The sequence below is a fragment of the Syngnathus leptorhynchus genome, chromosome 10 (assembly GCF_054491065.1).
Source record: "Syngnathus leptorhynchus isolate UIUO chromosome 10, UIUO_Slep, whole genome shotgun sequence".
Taxonomy (NCBI): domain Eukaryota; kingdom Metazoa; phylum Chordata; class Actinopteri; order Syngnathiformes; family Syngnathidae; genus Syngnathus; species Syngnathus leptorhynchus.
The window spans coordinates 992,177-1,005,741 of NC_141204.1; the positions used below are offsets into that span (position 1 = coordinate 992,177).

The following is a 13,565-nucleotide window of genomic DNA, read 5'->3' on the forward strand; positions in this document are numbered from 1 at the left end:
GCTCCCAATTTTCACACATACGACATGAAAGATAGTGTTGTTAGAAACATTTGAATGGGAGATTTGAACCATGTGGCAGTGAATGGCGTCATTTTAAGTCAATTCATTTATTGATTTTTAATTTTCTTTATCATTAAGACATTTCTAAACTTTGGCAATTCAATTCTCTGCATTTTGGGGCTCGGCTAAAACAGGACAAAGCGAAGCAGCGCTGCCGTACTCAGCGAAACGTCAACTCCTCTGACAGTACTCATTTAGAGTGCCTCATTGCTGGCAACGAGTGCACATACGTCAGACAGAAAGATGAAAGTGGGAGGAAGCTGGACAAATGTTGTAAAACTGAATCATAACCCTAACCCTTAATAGCCATGATGTGATTTTGGCGTGACCTATATAGAACGCCTTTGTCAGGTTCCGGGAGGGTTTTTTCCTCTTTCCCACAGGGGGCAGCCGTGAGCAGATCGGCGGAGGACCCACAGGTGTGTCTGATCCATCCATCCATCCATCCGTCCCCACAGGTGTGGCTGATCCATCCATCCCCACAGGCTTGCTTTTAAGGAGCGTGCTTCCAGCGCCCCGCTCCGGCCTGTCCGTCGGATCGTGGCCTCGTTTCCACCGAACTCTGACTCTTTGTGGGTCAAACAAATGGCTAAAACCATGAGGGCCTTGTCGTCAGCCGGGATTGCTCACAAGTCGCGGATGTGAGTCAACCACATATTGCAGCAGAAAGTGAATGAAACATGCATGATTATTTGCTAAGGGCGGATCACAGGAAAGCTTAGTTGAGTTGTCACAGTGCATTGTCTGATGTGAAATGAGTCCCACGCAGTATAAAAGCTTCCCTATCTGCTCCATAAATGGCTGCATTGTTGTAACTTTTTTTTTTTTTATATAACAAATATGAATGATTTGGAATGTGGCCTCCAATTTCTTTTTTAGAGCCCACAACCGCACAGCATTAACAATGTATCCTCTGCATGTTCTCCAAGTGCGGTGGCGGCGTAAGCTGTGTTGACACTCAGTTCTTTCCCTCCCATCTGTGCGCTTCTGTCCCCATTCCAGCTGTTCTGGGTGTGGCTGCTGCTGGCACCATCAGGAACTTGAGCTGTGTGCAAAAACGGAATATGGAGATCTGGTGATACTTTTGACAACTCCAAACCCCAAAGAAAAGAAAGCAAATCAATTTGAAGCTTCGAGTACAACATTTGTGTTAAGACGCACGTGGAGGCACGTCATACCAGTGAGTGCATCTGCTGGGTGTGAGGTCAGGGTTGGCATGCTGGGGATCACAGCGGGGTTTAGCACCACTGACCCATCATGTAGATCAACATACTAACACGCTCATACACACCAACAACAATGTACAAGGCTGAAAAAAATGAGATGATTTACAAGAAATTGAAATTCATCAAGTGAGTCAACTTTGCTCACAAAGCATTGGAAAAACAAAAATCCCCGGTGAATTAAAGAAAAACTTCACAAATGTTCTTCTGCAAAAATCCATATTCAGTATTTGTATAACGACATTATTTGTGATGCAGTCAGTCACATGTAAATGCTGCTCCTCATCTGCCTATCAACACATAAGAAAATGAACATGCTGCATCTTGTTTAAAAACACGTCGGAGTACATAAATCATGTTGGGTTTTTCCCCGAGAGCTACGCGGTGGATTTTGGCACACTGACTTCCTGGAGTCTTGACACACTGTGCGCGCCAAGCCTCAAGCAAAGGCGGAACATGTCTAATCATAACATAGCCGTAATATCATTCATTTGATAATTGAATGTGAGGGGCTTTCGTAATTGGTCAGTTTGCGGTCAGGTACCCGTGGAACCCGAAAGGTTCACCTGTGATTTCCAGAAGAAACGAGATAAGCAAAAGATGATCTCGCAGCTTCTTTCCTACGGTAGCACATACATACATAGGTTCTAAGTCCGGGTGGCAGGGATGAGCTCATGGAGCGCCTTTGAGGATCACAGGAAGCCAATAAAAGGCTGCCGGGAAAGAAAGGGGACACCGCCGAGGGAGTCTGGGGCAGGAGGCATCCAGACGACAGCTCTGCAAATCCACGGGCCTTCTCTGCCAAACAGCTGAACCTCGAAAACCTCTTGCAGGGCATGTTGCCACATGCTAGCATTAGCTACAGTATGTCATTCTGCAATCAAGCTGACATTTTCGTCAAAGTGGAAGAGAGAGAGAGAGAGAGAGACCCTTGTGGTTATGTTTCTTGAATGACATAGCCAGTCATTGTGCTTCTATTTCCCGTTCAACTGTCAAAGCTGAGTTGGTTCATATGGAAATGTGTCCAAAGTTGTTCCTCTTATTTCCTTGAGTAGTGATGATAAGTCCCAAAATTGCACAGTATCAAAGAAAAGCTCATTGGAATGGTTGCGATGATTCCAAATGTGAATAGCGACATGTCGGATAGATGTCCTTGGAAATCTACGTGGAAATAGGCACTCAAAGGCTATTGCCATTGGACCTGCTGAGTAAATCCAGCTTGAGACCTCCCACTTTGAGACTGCACTCACTTATTTGAACCTTTGCCCAGGAAGTTATGTCATCACTGCTGCAATTAGCAGGATTACACCAAAATAGCAGGCCACTTTCTTTCAAATGGACGGCGGAGACATCGATGCATGTATTATGGAGATGTGTGCCAGACACAATGATTTTCCCTTCTTGCTGTTTGTTGTTGTGAGTTCCAGCTGAAAGTCAGGATTGGATTCATGAGCGCCAAGAGATAAAAGGCATCCTTTGCACGCGACCATTTCTGGCCTCGCACAGCTGGCCGAGAAGACTGCCGGATGGATGAGGAGGGCCGGAGTCTGAGAGGGGGGGGGGGGGCTATTATCAGAAGGGAGGGGCGGGAGGGGGGGTACATTCCTTCCATCGGATCTGTACTTCTGCCAACCAGGTCACTCCCAGTTCAGTCCCAGGAAACTGTAAGGAAAAAAAAAAATCCTAAATGTGTCTATAATGGACTCGGCCAGCATGCTTTGGAGTATTTGAGGTGTGTGTGTGTGTGTGTGTGTGTGTGTGTGTGTGTGTGTGTGTGTGTGTGTGTAACCCGGCACCAGGTATTGAATATCCTGCAGGTTATTTGATCGAAAGAAAGAAAGAAAGAAAGAAAGAAAGAAAGAAAGAAAGAAAGAAAGAAAGAAAGAAAGAAAGAAAGAAAGAAAGATTGCTTGGAGAACAACACGTGCAGAATTAGTGGATAAAATATTGCACATTCCAAATGATTCCTCTTTGCTATAGGCAAAAAAACGACCTTCTCCACATCATTACTCTAGTGACTTGGTCCAAACTGTCCGTGACCTCAAATGCAGTTTAGGACAGTGATTAAACCAAGACAAATTGCTGTTTCTATCGTGTACTTTGTGGCTGCGGTGGTTTCCTCTCTTGCAGGCTTCCCTGCTGTATTCAAGATGTTGAGATTCTGACTTTTCTTTTTTTTTTTTTTTCATGTAGCCTGATAACAGAAAACATGTCTTGAATTTGTGTTGAACTACACAGGCTTTTGATGTTGGGCTATAACTCTGAAATGCACGTCAACATGCATGTACACGTACGTATAACACCAATTTTAATACAAATTTCTGATGATAAGGACTCAAACTATTGTCCAGGTGGTAGCAGCAGTTGTCCACTTGGAAGCCCCGACCCTGGTTTTAAACCCTAGTTTGAAACCCTAACCGTAGTTTGAAAAAAACCTTTGTTAGTTTTTTCAAGTCCGAAATGATCTTGGTAAGATCTTTTGAATAACGAGCACGGCCTATGAATTTAGATCATTGCCATCCGTCAGTTCTAAAACTGTCAAAGCTGCATGCACAACATATGGCTGGAATTGATCTGAAAACAATTGTGGTTCATTTCATCTTTATGATGAGTACAACATGATCTCTAACGAAAGTAACTTTGCATTGCATAGCTTGACTCAAGAGCATGTTTGGACTTGAATGAAGGACTTCCATATGATCTGATACATTATGTACAATGAAAATAACCCTAACACCAATTCAAACAGTGCAAAATGATCTCCTGTGTGCTTTCTGCTAAATATGGTGTTGATTGTTTTTTTCAGTAAGAAAATGGAAAAAGTGGGCTCCACGGGCACCAAAAGATGGTGACTTGCATGACGGCAGCTGACATCAGCATATATCGTGACTACATGGACATATGTTTTGGAAGAATTTGATGAAACCAGTGTGGCATGATGGACTAGTGGTTACACACATCTGCCTCACAGTTCTGAGGATTTGCATATTCTCCTCAGTCTGGTGTGGATTTTCTCTGTGCACTTCATGGTCCCTCCATAGTTTTTTTTTTTATCTAGATCATTCAGATTCTTATATTTGATCACAATGGATGGTAGTTGTGTTCAAAGGTTGAGTCACGTTTATCCTTCATATGTGAAAGATTGCATCACTGTCACACACAATTTCTTTCTGCGAATTTGACACAAAGTCTCTCGAAAAAGCTTTTATTGCCCAATGAAGAGGCTCCAGTGGCTTTACGTCCCATTCTGATAGTACAGCGCTCCCTTGTGGCCGAATAGATGTGTCAGTCTTTCCCAACTACTAACTAACTAACAAACTCAATTTATAATCATTTGATCATAAAAAAATCAGAATTGACTGCATGACCCCAATGATTTGCAAGCAAAAACAACTGGCAAACAAAGTCAAAAGTGGAAGATTTGAGTTATGTCACGTTGGTCCTCGGCTCTCATCCACACCTGGAGACACAAAGGTAAGGAGACACGTGACATTGCTGCTGCTGCTGCTGGCTGGCTGGCTGGGCTGTGCATATATGCAAGTGTTGGATGGCCACATAGCGCTAGCTGACCATCAGTGAACGGTGCAGTGATGGCCCAAGTCAAAGTAACAGGGGATGCAACCAGAAGCCACCAGGACTGTGCTGACGTGTACTCCAACGTGGCCACAGGTAGGTTTTATTCCAAATCCTTCTTTTGCCTATCCCAGCAATTAGTTTCAATTCATTACATTTTAGTGTACACTTAGAATAGATTGTATACAATGAATAGAAATTTAAACCCAATCAAATAAATGCTATGACACTGATATGATATATACTATACAGTATTATTTTTATATCATTAAATCTGTCTATATGAAAAAAATTGCCTATGCCATTTAACATGCAAGCAAGTCACAGACGACTTTTTTTTGTGGTTAGCTGAGTCCCCCCACTCTGGCAAATGAGTCCCTTTGCTGGTGGTTGTGTAAATAATCTGCATGAAATCCCTGCTTTTCTGCTATCTTTTTCTCACGAGCTGCAAAAGCTCTCTGGCTCTCATGTTGCCTCATGGCAGTGGGAACCATCAAGTCTGGGTAATCCCTCTTTTATCAAAAAAGTCATCATTGAGCTAACCAGTTAAGTCATGCTTTTTGCCGGATGCCGACTTGGGGAAATGCAAGAAACAGGAGCTGAGGAATTGTCTTGAAGTGAAGGTAGAAAAACCTCAGCCTCTTTGTTCATCCTGAAAGCAGAGATTGGAGATTCCTTGAGCAAGGGGTCATTGAGTGAGACCTCTGCGGCTGCGGGTGTTACTCGACGGAGTCGAGCCTTTCCCTCCCCGGCGAGGAGGCGCCTCCGCACCACCTTCAGCCGCAAGCAGCTGGAACATCTGGAGATGGCCTTTGGACAGAACCAGTATCCCGACATCTACTACAGAGAGGAGCTGGCCCGAATCACCAAGCTCAACGAGGCTCGCATTCAGGTACCTTACCTGCTTTTTTTTTTGCTCCGAAATGATGCTTGCTATTGTCAGTCACCATTTGCGTCTTGTGTGCATGTGAACAGGTGTGGTTTCAAAACAGGAGAGCCAAACAGCGCAAGCATGAGCGGCTCTCCCAGAAAGTGGGCGTGATGTCGGGCCACAGGGCGCTACTGGGCAGCATGTCCGTGACCCGGCAGTATTACGGCCAGCCCCTGGGCCCCATTGGGCCCCCCGTCAGTGCGGTGCTGCCTGCCAGAGCGTACCCCCAAGGTCCCGTCAGCCCGTGCCCGTGTCCTTCCGTCACAGCGCAGGCCAGCTCTCAGCAGCGCCATGAAGAATGGTACAGTCATGTGAGGAGCAACCTGAGTTCCACAATGTTCTCTTTGACACCCCTGGAGCCCTCCTCTCACTGGAGCTAAGCATTTTAGAATTCCAAGTTCAAATTAAGCATCAGCAAACCCAAGTACATGCATGTTCCCTGTCTTGTTTCATTTGTGACTTGGATGAGAATATTTTCAATTGATCCGATCTTTTTTTTTTTTTTACTATTGAGCAATAATTGTGCAACTGGTGTTCATACCCACAATTTCAGGTGTATATTAGCTGGTGTCGGCAAAATCAATAAAAAGAACACAATAACATTGTTGATAACAGATTTTAATAGTTCACGTTCTAGTATTATTATGCATTTATTTTTTAAATATTTCGATACAAGATGACAAAATAGATATTTATAGAATAACAAACTGTACATTATCAAAAATCACAGATGAATTTGACAATTTGAAAGCTCGAGGCAGCTTATATGTGAAGTTGTGTGTGTGTGTGTGTGTGTGTGCATGTTGTGCGTGAACTTAGCTTCATGGGTTGACAAACTAAACAGCAGCAAGGTGACTAGTCTTGTTCAGCGATGGATACAGAGGCAGCACTGCGTTACATTCATGTCTTCCGCTGGATGAACCATCACGCTCATTGGCTCATGCGGAATACTTGTGACATTCATGACCAAGATACAAGTTTCAGCCTAAAATGCTGCATGCTGCGGCATTATACAGCGCTTTTTGGAGAAAGCCTTCACTGTCCCAGTGGCAGACAACTGCCAATCAGCCTTTAACAAGGCACTAATTGTACAAGAATGGAACATTTTGCTACATTCCTTGTTCTACTCTTTTGAATTGGCAGGTTTGAGAGTCAACAAAAGTGACTGAGACTCTTGTGGAGAGCCATTGCGATGGTCTGTGCAGCTCCCTCGAACATAAAAAGGAAAACAGTATCGTGCAGGGTGACGTATTACTCTAGCGATTTGGCAAACTCGGCATAATCGATGTAACCGTCATTGTTCTTGTCGTCGTCCCTCAGAACGTCATCGATCAGCCTTATGAGATCTTCCTCTCCTATTGGCTTGCTGTCCTCTCCTCTCTCCTAAACAACAAACAAAAGTACATGTCAAAGCAGCTGCAGTCGTGTGAACACAAGTGGGCCAATAGAGGGCGCTCTGACGCCATCCTACCGCTCAGCTGAGTCACTTGGAATTAAAATCAAAATAAAGCTATAGACAATGAAATAACATAACAATTCCCGATACATGTACAGTGGACCACCTGCTATTTGCAGGAGATAGATACCAGGCATTGTGGGCAAGCTCTCGCGTTGCAAAAAGTCACAAATAATTGACATTCATTCAATTGCACTGTGATTTAAGCCCTTCCCCGAAAGACTTATTCGTGATTAATTCCACCAAAAATAGGGGTTGAGCTCCTACCTCTTTGTGGACGTGGGTGATGGCTGTGGCCAACTCCAGCCCATCTAACAGGTTGTTGCCATCATAATCGTGCATCTTAAAATAATGAAGCTGAAGTTCCTGAGGTGACATGTCTTTCTCTGGTTTGTCAATCACACCCTCTAAATGCTCCATAATGTGGCTGTGAGACAAGAGACAAATTGTTTTTGCACACTGCAAGCTGGGTGTGTGCAATACGGAAGGAAGGAAGGAAGGAAGGAAGGAAGGAAGGAAGGAAGGAAGGAAGCATGGCTCACTCTTGATCCTGGATCATGTTTTTGTCAAGGCGACCGTGGCCGCCGGAGAGGTGAGCTGCACTCTCCACGATGGGGGCCGGCTGTCTCTGATGCTCAGCCTCCACGTGACACACAAGACAGGAGGACAAGAGAAGGAGGAGACTGTGATGGTTCATTTTGTGGCAACAGACACCTGCAGGGGAAGGAAAAGTCACAAGAAAAATCACTCAACTAAAGACTTCTGTTAATGATTTGCTAGTTATATCAACTTCAACGTTGATTCCCAGCCACAGTGTGCATCTTTGTTCATAGCTGGAAAGCATAGGAAAATTCTATTCTATGAATTGAAGCTGAATAGAAGTTGAATAGCACAGACAAAAAGTGTTTGCATAATGTGCCATCCCATGCACGGCAAACATTGACAGCAATGACGTTGCCGCAAATCAAGCTTGTGCAGCAGCTCGCACGGATAGATTATTTGCGGCACACATTATTGCAGTGGAATTCGTTTTCAATAAATAATAACCTCAGAGCTGCACGAGATTTTTCTTTTACCTGACTCCAAGTTGACTGTTCCTCTTCTTCGTGTTTAGTAGCCAGGAACCTTCAAAGGTTTGCCAAACCTAACCGCTTGCCGTAGTTCCACCTTGTACACGACATCGTATTGTGATTGGTTGAGGTTGGCAAAGACGACTAAGTAAAACAAGATATACACCTCCATATATTTTGCTGCCTTTTCATTCGCTTTTTGACGCTGTAAAAAACAAATCTACAGACAAATCTGAAATATTGCATCACTAGGACATTTTCACTATTGAAACCTAAGGCTATTCATTCTGAAAGACATTTGACACGAAGTTGACTGTTATTATTATTATTATTATTATTATTATTATTATTATTATTATTATTATTATTATTGCACAACTGTAACAATTGTTATGACTTGTTAAAATGCAAGTGACCTTTCACCACTCCAAAACTCCTCCCAGTTGCCACCGCCTACTTTTGTATTTTGGACTTTAAGGGAAAAGTCAGGCTGCTTAATGTAGTCAGAGAAAATTGTGGCATAATACAGCAAGCGGCAAGGATTGAAATCATGAATGATAATCACCTTCTTGTGAATGTGGACAAATGGATAGCAGAGAACCAGAATGCTTTCCTGCCACCAGTCTGCAACAAGCTGATGTGAGTAAGCTGAGATTCCGACATCCTCAAGAAATGGAATGCTTGTTTGTTTCATTGTTGTTTTGATATCTCATTCAGGCATTTTTCCCAGTTAAACGTTATGTTTGTTGGAGGACCAAATACCAGGAAGGATTACCATATAGAAGAAGGGGAGGAGGTATGACAATTTGGCAAATAACTGTTTGATCATAGAAACAATCAGGTAGACTTTTTTTTTTTTTTTATCACTTCAGCCACAATGTAAAATAACAAGTCTTTTTTGTGTGTGTGTTGATACCTATACTGCAGTGTGCCCCTGCTCAGGTCATCATAAGGCAAACTGTAGTCTGATGTTGCATTATTATTATGATTATTATTGCATTATTATTGAATGATCAACCACTTTGAGCAAAACCTTTGTCTGTATAGCATTTGGATCCTGCGGTGTTGCGATCTTGTAGTGAAGATGGTAGTCAGCTGGCAGCTCCATAGAATATCAATAGTGCTCACATGACAGGCAGAAGTTGTACGAAACTTTGTATGAAAGTTACAATAGGTTGCGGCAATATTGTATACTGTATTTCCAACAGCTTTTCTACCAGTTGAAGGGGGACATGTGTCTGAAGGTGATTGAAAACGGCAAGCGCAAGGATGTGCACATCAAGGAGGGAGAGGTGAGCCCAATAGCATCTTGGAACAAAAATGCAGGATAAATAGGCCTTCCACCTGATTGGATTTGATCTTATGAGATGCTGATATGTAGCAGTTCCATTGCTAAGTTTCATTTTCAGATGTTTCTGCTGCCCGCTCGGATCCCCCATTCCCCTCAGAGACAGGCCAACACGGTCGGACTGGTAGTAGAGAGGAAAAGGCTGCTCGCTGAGACCGACTGTCTCAGGTGATGCATTCACCTGCATACTTGGAAATGGAAGGAATAAGAGATGAAGATTTTGTATTGCATGATTTTCTTCTACTATGTGTGTGCTTTAAAGTCATCATGTAGACACCAGCATGTGCTGGTGCCTTCAGGTACTATGTTGACAACACAACTGACATCCTGTATGAGAAATGGTTCTACTGCCAAAATCTCGGAACCCAGCTGGTGCCGATAATCCAACAGTAAGAAAAGCTCATTTCATGTTTCCACGCTGGTCAGACTGGATTTAAGATCAAATGCCTTTTATGATCAGGTTCATGGCATCCGTGCAGTACAAGACGGGGAAACCTGATCCGAGTGAGCTGCTCTTTCTCATCTGCAATTGCTTAGCCTTTTCAGAATTTGATGGTCATTATTATTATTTTTTTTTTAGATGAAGTCTTCAGCGATCCTCCATTCCAGATGAACAACATGAACGTGATGTCGCCATTCTGCTTTAAGTCCTGGCTGGAAAAACAAAAAGCATTCCTTGCCAACGGCAGCCCCATTAACATGTTTGGAGCACAGTTTGAGACCGAGGTACATACAATCAGGGATGGGACATTTTCATGACAACAATCAAAGCGATTTACATTGATACATTGCTATCTCGTAAGTATAAAAATGAAATTGAAGTTCTTTGTAACCCTGACAGGTAACTATGTTTGGACCTGGTTTGTCTGAGGCACCCTCGCCACAAAGTGACGTATGGATTTGGCAACTGGTATGTTCTGTACGTAAATAGATGACGTACGAATGATTTTACACATGGAACTTTTTGCCCATTTTTGTGACATTTTGCAAAATTCACTATGATTGTGTCTCCCCTTCTGTCAGGAGGGATCGTCAGCGGTCACCATGAATGAGCAGGACTTTCAGCTCTCTGCCGGAGACAGTTTACTCATTCCCCAGCACACACAGTCAGTAGCCTACACGCAATCATTCAATCAATTTACACGGAGCATATCATTGGTTCTTTCTTCTCACGTAGGTACCAGTGGAAGAGAGATGTACAGACTGTTGCACTGGTTGTGGTTCAAAACCCTGAGCGGAAAAGACACTGATCACACCTCACTCAAAAAGTCTTCAGACATAAAAATGCAATCATGGAAAATGTATGACTGCATAATTGCCCATCAAATGTGACCTGACCTGTGTGACGTCGATATTAAATGAATGGGCCGACACTAGTTTCATTCAACTAATACCGCACAAATACGAATTATATTATTTCATGTGTTTATTGTACACACCATGTCACAATTGACATACTTGTAACGCTTTCACAATAAAGTCGCATTGGTAGATTGGATCAAAATGCCGTCGCCATTTTTGATGAGATGTCATCTCCAATCCGATTTAGAACAAAAAACAAAACATAGATCCAGAAACCGGGAAATGGGAAATGAGTCCAACATGACTGCATATAAAAACAATGGGAGGGGGAATCATAAACTTGCTTTAATGTGCTTTGTTCCCAAATAATTGCTGATAGCAGCTGCTGGAAGCCCAAACGGTAGCAATAAACCTTCACTCGCACATTCTTATCCTCAGAGTATTTTTGATCACGTGCTGCTCCGCTAAGAAGGCTGCAAGCGCCCAAGCTAGCGCATACTCCAAAGTCACCACTCCTCCCAGATTGTATTTATAACCCGAGTAGTCCCAAGGACAAGCCCCCAGCAGCCTGAGCGCGTTGCCCCAGGTGAACTCCCACAGGTAGATGAAAAGCGTGTAAATGATCAGACGCACGGAGAGTCCCTGATGATGAGTCAGCAGCCAGCTTCTCAGATTCTCCATCAGATAGATTGCAGTGGCATACATGGGCAGCGCCCAAAGGCTGCTGTATCCCATCATCCTCCTGTCTTGGATGCTGCACCAGTCCAGCACAGCAGTGAAAGTTACTTCACAGAGGCAGCCGTGCAACGCGTACACGTAGAGGCGAGCCAACGCAGAGAGGGAACACGCGGGAACCCTGTCACAGAATTCGCCTGGGTCACCGAGAGAAGCTGGTTAGTGCGCTGTGGAAAAACAACATCCATTCCAACATTTTGGGCTCCAACACAGCATGGGATCACACTGTCAAGATTTGTGCTTTGCTTGTGTTCCATTCCAGATACAAATGTATCAAAATAAAACAAAAAGGAGTACAGCTTGTGTCTCGGTGCGCTTTTCAGGAAGATATCGTCGGCTCAAGGACTGACAATCTTGTGTGCCTTCTCTAATTAGGATTAAAAAGACATGAGGTGACCTTAGCCAATCAAAGACTTCAAAAAAAAAAGCGCACTGGCATTTCAAACTCAAACCAGTTTTCTTTTTTTTCTCATCCTAAAACAGATGAGGCACATTTCATTGCAACTTCATTGTATTTCCTTGACACACATTTAACCACAATACAATGACTCAAGCTGCATCCGTTATTTTTTGCCATTGCCAATAAATAATACACCAAGTATGAACATGAGCAGTCATTAAGATTGAGTTAACGTCCGTAAATCTCACCTGAGTGGCCACCACCTTGTGCTCTCCTCTCATGTACTCGGCGCGCCTCCATCCTCGGACAGCATGTTTCCCTGTGGCTTTTTAAGCCCTCGTATGTGTGTGTGTGTGTGTGTGTGTGTGTGTGTGTGTGTGTGTGTGTGTGTGTGTATCTTGGGCTAAACATTAAGCTGATCCATGTTAGACAGAGAAGTGCCCATCCCAGGCTGAGATCCACGACAGACGGAGAGAACCAGCGAGCAAACTTGGACCGCCTGATAAAAATCGTGTGGCACGAATAGCAATATCGATCGCCAAGTTGCTCATGTAAACGTTAGCTTTCACAACTTCACTAAATGTGCCCGTCCTTGCTCCAAAGCAAACATAGGGTCACAAGTTGCTGTGTCACTTTTAAGGCGACAATCGACCCCGAAAAGTTGAGATATGTCACTAAAGTTAATAAAAGTTAACAATTGCCACTCCACAGTGTTAATTCTATTGATGAAGCGCTTAAAAATGGCTTTGTAGATTGATCTAATTCACAAAGGAGTAGTGTAAAGCGAAATGAGATTTCCATAATCAAATGAGATGAATGCGACAAAAAGGTGGCCGCCTCGTTTCATTTATTGCATGCACGGCATATGGCGTTGCCATGTGAGCATATCAGTGCCAATTTGGGATGTTTATTTAGTGTAACCACCAAAAACCAGTTGGATGAATGGTAGACCTCCAGATCAGAGTCCAGGGAGTCAGTAAACATGCATGTGCAAGGGGAGTACGCCACTTCATGACCATAAAGTTGTGATGCTGTCTGTCAAAGTTGGAATGCTAGATATATACCATATTTCGTGCTCTCGCCATAAAAGTACCAATGATCGGGAATTGTGTTCTTGACCAATTTTGGCGGTTAACCAGCTAATGTGGCTGCTTCTTACCAATCTTACCAGTCGACGTGACCTCCACCCGGCACTGTGGATATTCGGAGGTGTTGCAGTTGATCAAACCTACAGTGAAAAAGTATTTGTGCAAGATAAAAACATTGCTGTGGCGCCATCTAGTGGCAACAATGTTGAAAGTTTGATTTCTTCAGGCCATCCTGTAGTGGCAAAAGTGAAGGTGAATGCCAACTTTCGACAGCAGGATGCGCCAAAGAGTCTCCACGAAGCCACCGTTGGAACTGCAAGCAACGAGCTCCTATTCTGAAAGAAAATGTCAAGTTTCCAGAGAGAAAATGACCCGGCAA

The 13,565-nt window shown here is 43.5% G+C and overlaps 4 protein-coding genes and 1 long non-coding RNA gene across 8 annotated transcripts; 3 read left to right on the top strand and 2 right to left on the bottom strand.

Annotated features, from left to right (window-relative positions):
* Positions 1-528: 528 nt before the first annotated feature.
* On the top strand, positions 529-4,668 carry LOC147049784 (uncharacterized). The gene is made up of 3 exons (XR_015067437.1): positions 529-701; positions 1,063-1,240; positions 4,090-4,668. It is a non-coding gene; the product is annotated as an uncharacterized LOC147049784 (long non-coding RNA).
* A 205-nt stretch (positions 4,669-4,873) lies between these two features.
* Positions 4,874-6,167, top strand: prop1 (PROP paired-like homeobox 1). 2 transcript variants are annotated; one of them, XM_085922449.1, is made up of 3 exons: positions 4,874-4,952; positions 5,519-5,748; positions 5,832-6,167. In XM_085922449.1, the coding sequence occupies exons 1-3, from the start codon at positions 4,874-4,876 to the stop codon at positions 6,165-6,167; spliced, it is 645 nt and encodes a 214-aa protein (XP_085778575.1). The 2 variants fall into 2 exon arrangements, with proteins under 2 accessions (XP_085778575.1, XP_085778576.1); XM_085922450.1 differs by lacking the exon at positions 4,874-4,952 and having other exon boundaries at positions 5,584-5,748.
* A 214-nt stretch (positions 6,168-6,381) lies between these two features.
* On the bottom strand, positions 6,382-8,476 carry mcfd2 (multiple coagulation factor deficiency 2, ER cargo receptor complex subunit). Of its 2 annotated transcripts, none has more exons than XM_085922153.1 (4): positions 8,320-8,476; positions 7,786-7,957; positions 7,511-7,670; positions 6,382-7,170 (listed from the first exon to the last, which is right to left on the bottom strand). In XM_085922153.1, exons 2-4 carry the CDS (start codon positions 7,938-7,940, stop codon positions 7,039-7,041), a joined length of 447 nt encoding a protein of 148 aa, XP_085778279.1. In that variant the 5' UTR covers positions 7,941-7,957; positions 8,320-8,476; the 3' UTR covers positions 6,382-7,038. The 2 variants fall into 2 exon arrangements, with proteins under 2 accessions (XP_085778279.1, XP_085778278.1); XM_085922152.1 differs by having other exon boundaries at positions 8,291-8,406.
* A 314-nt stretch (positions 8,477-8,790) lies between these two features.
* haao (3-hydroxyanthranilate 3,4-dioxygenase) lies at positions 8,791-11,307 on the top strand. Of its 2 annotated transcripts, none has more exons than XM_085921979.1 (10): positions 8,791-8,952; positions 9,031-9,109; positions 9,522-9,605; positions 9,723-9,829; positions 9,961-10,050; positions 10,122-10,165; positions 10,242-10,387; positions 10,503-10,580; positions 10,685-10,767; positions 10,839-11,307. In XM_085921979.1, the coding sequence occupies exons 1-10, from the start codon at positions 8,864-8,866 to the stop codon at positions 10,909-10,911; spliced, it is 873 nt and encodes a 290-aa protein (XP_085778105.1). In that variant the 5' UTR covers positions 8,791-8,863; the 3' UTR covers positions 10,912-11,307. The 2 variants fall into 2 exon arrangements, with proteins under 2 accessions (XP_085778105.1, XP_085778107.1); XM_085921981.1 differs by having other exon boundaries at positions 10,503-10,571; positions 10,839-11,296.
* On the bottom strand, positions 11,070-12,379 carry LOC147049788 (transmembrane protein 229b-like). Its single transcript, XM_085922567.1, has 2 exons — positions 12,347-12,379; positions 11,070-11,857 (listed from the first exon to the last, which is right to left on the bottom strand). Exons 1-2 carry the CDS (start codon positions 12,377-12,379, stop codon positions 11,378-11,380), a joined length of 513 nt encoding a protein of 170 aa, XP_085778693.1. The 3' UTR covers positions 11,070-11,377.
* Between the last annotated feature and the right edge of the window lie 1,186 nt (positions 12,380-13,565).

Coding starts and splice junctions, on each gene's coding strand:
- prop1 (XM_085922449.1), top strand. CDS start 4,874: ATGGCCCAAGTCAAAGTAACAGGGGATGCAACCAGAAGCCACCAGGAC. Junction 4,953..5,518: donor GTACTCCAACGTGGCCACAG/GTAGGTTTTATT, acceptor TCCTGAAAGCAG/AGATTGGAGATTCCTTGAGC. Junction 5,749..5,831: donor TCAACGAGGCTCGCATTCAG/GTACCTTACCTG, acceptor GCATGTGAACAG/GTGTGGTTTCAAAACAGGAG.
- haao (XM_085921979.1), top strand. CDS start 8,864: ATGAATGATAATCACCTTCTTGTGAATGTGGACAAATGGATAGCAGAG. Junction 9,606..9,722: donor TGCACATCAAGGAGGGAGAG/GTGAGCCCAATA, acceptor TTTCATTTTCAG/ATGTTTCTGCTGCCCGCTCG. Junction 10,768..10,838: donor CTCATTCCCCAGCACACACA/GTCAGTAGCCTA, acceptor CTTCTCACGTAG/GTACCAGTGGAAGAGAGATG.
- mcfd2 (XM_085922153.1), bottom strand. CDS start 7,940: ATGAACCATCACAGTCTCCTCCTTCTCTTGTCCTCCTGTCTTGTGTGT. Junction 7,671..7,785: donor AACATGATCCAGGATCAAGA/GTGAGCCATGCT, acceptor CTTGTCTCACAG/CCACATTATGGAGCATTTAG. Junction 7,171..7,510: donor TCACCCACGTCCACAAAGAG/GTAGGAGCTCAA, acceptor TTTGTTGTTTAG/GAGAGAGGAGAGGACAGCAA.
- LOC147049788 (XM_085922567.1), bottom strand. CDS start 12,379: ATGAGAGGAGAGCACAAGGTGGTGGCCACTCAG. Junction 11,858..12,346: donor ACAAGGTGGTGGCCACTCAG/GTGAGATTTACG, acceptor ACAGCGCACTAA/CCAGCTTCTCTCGGTGACCC.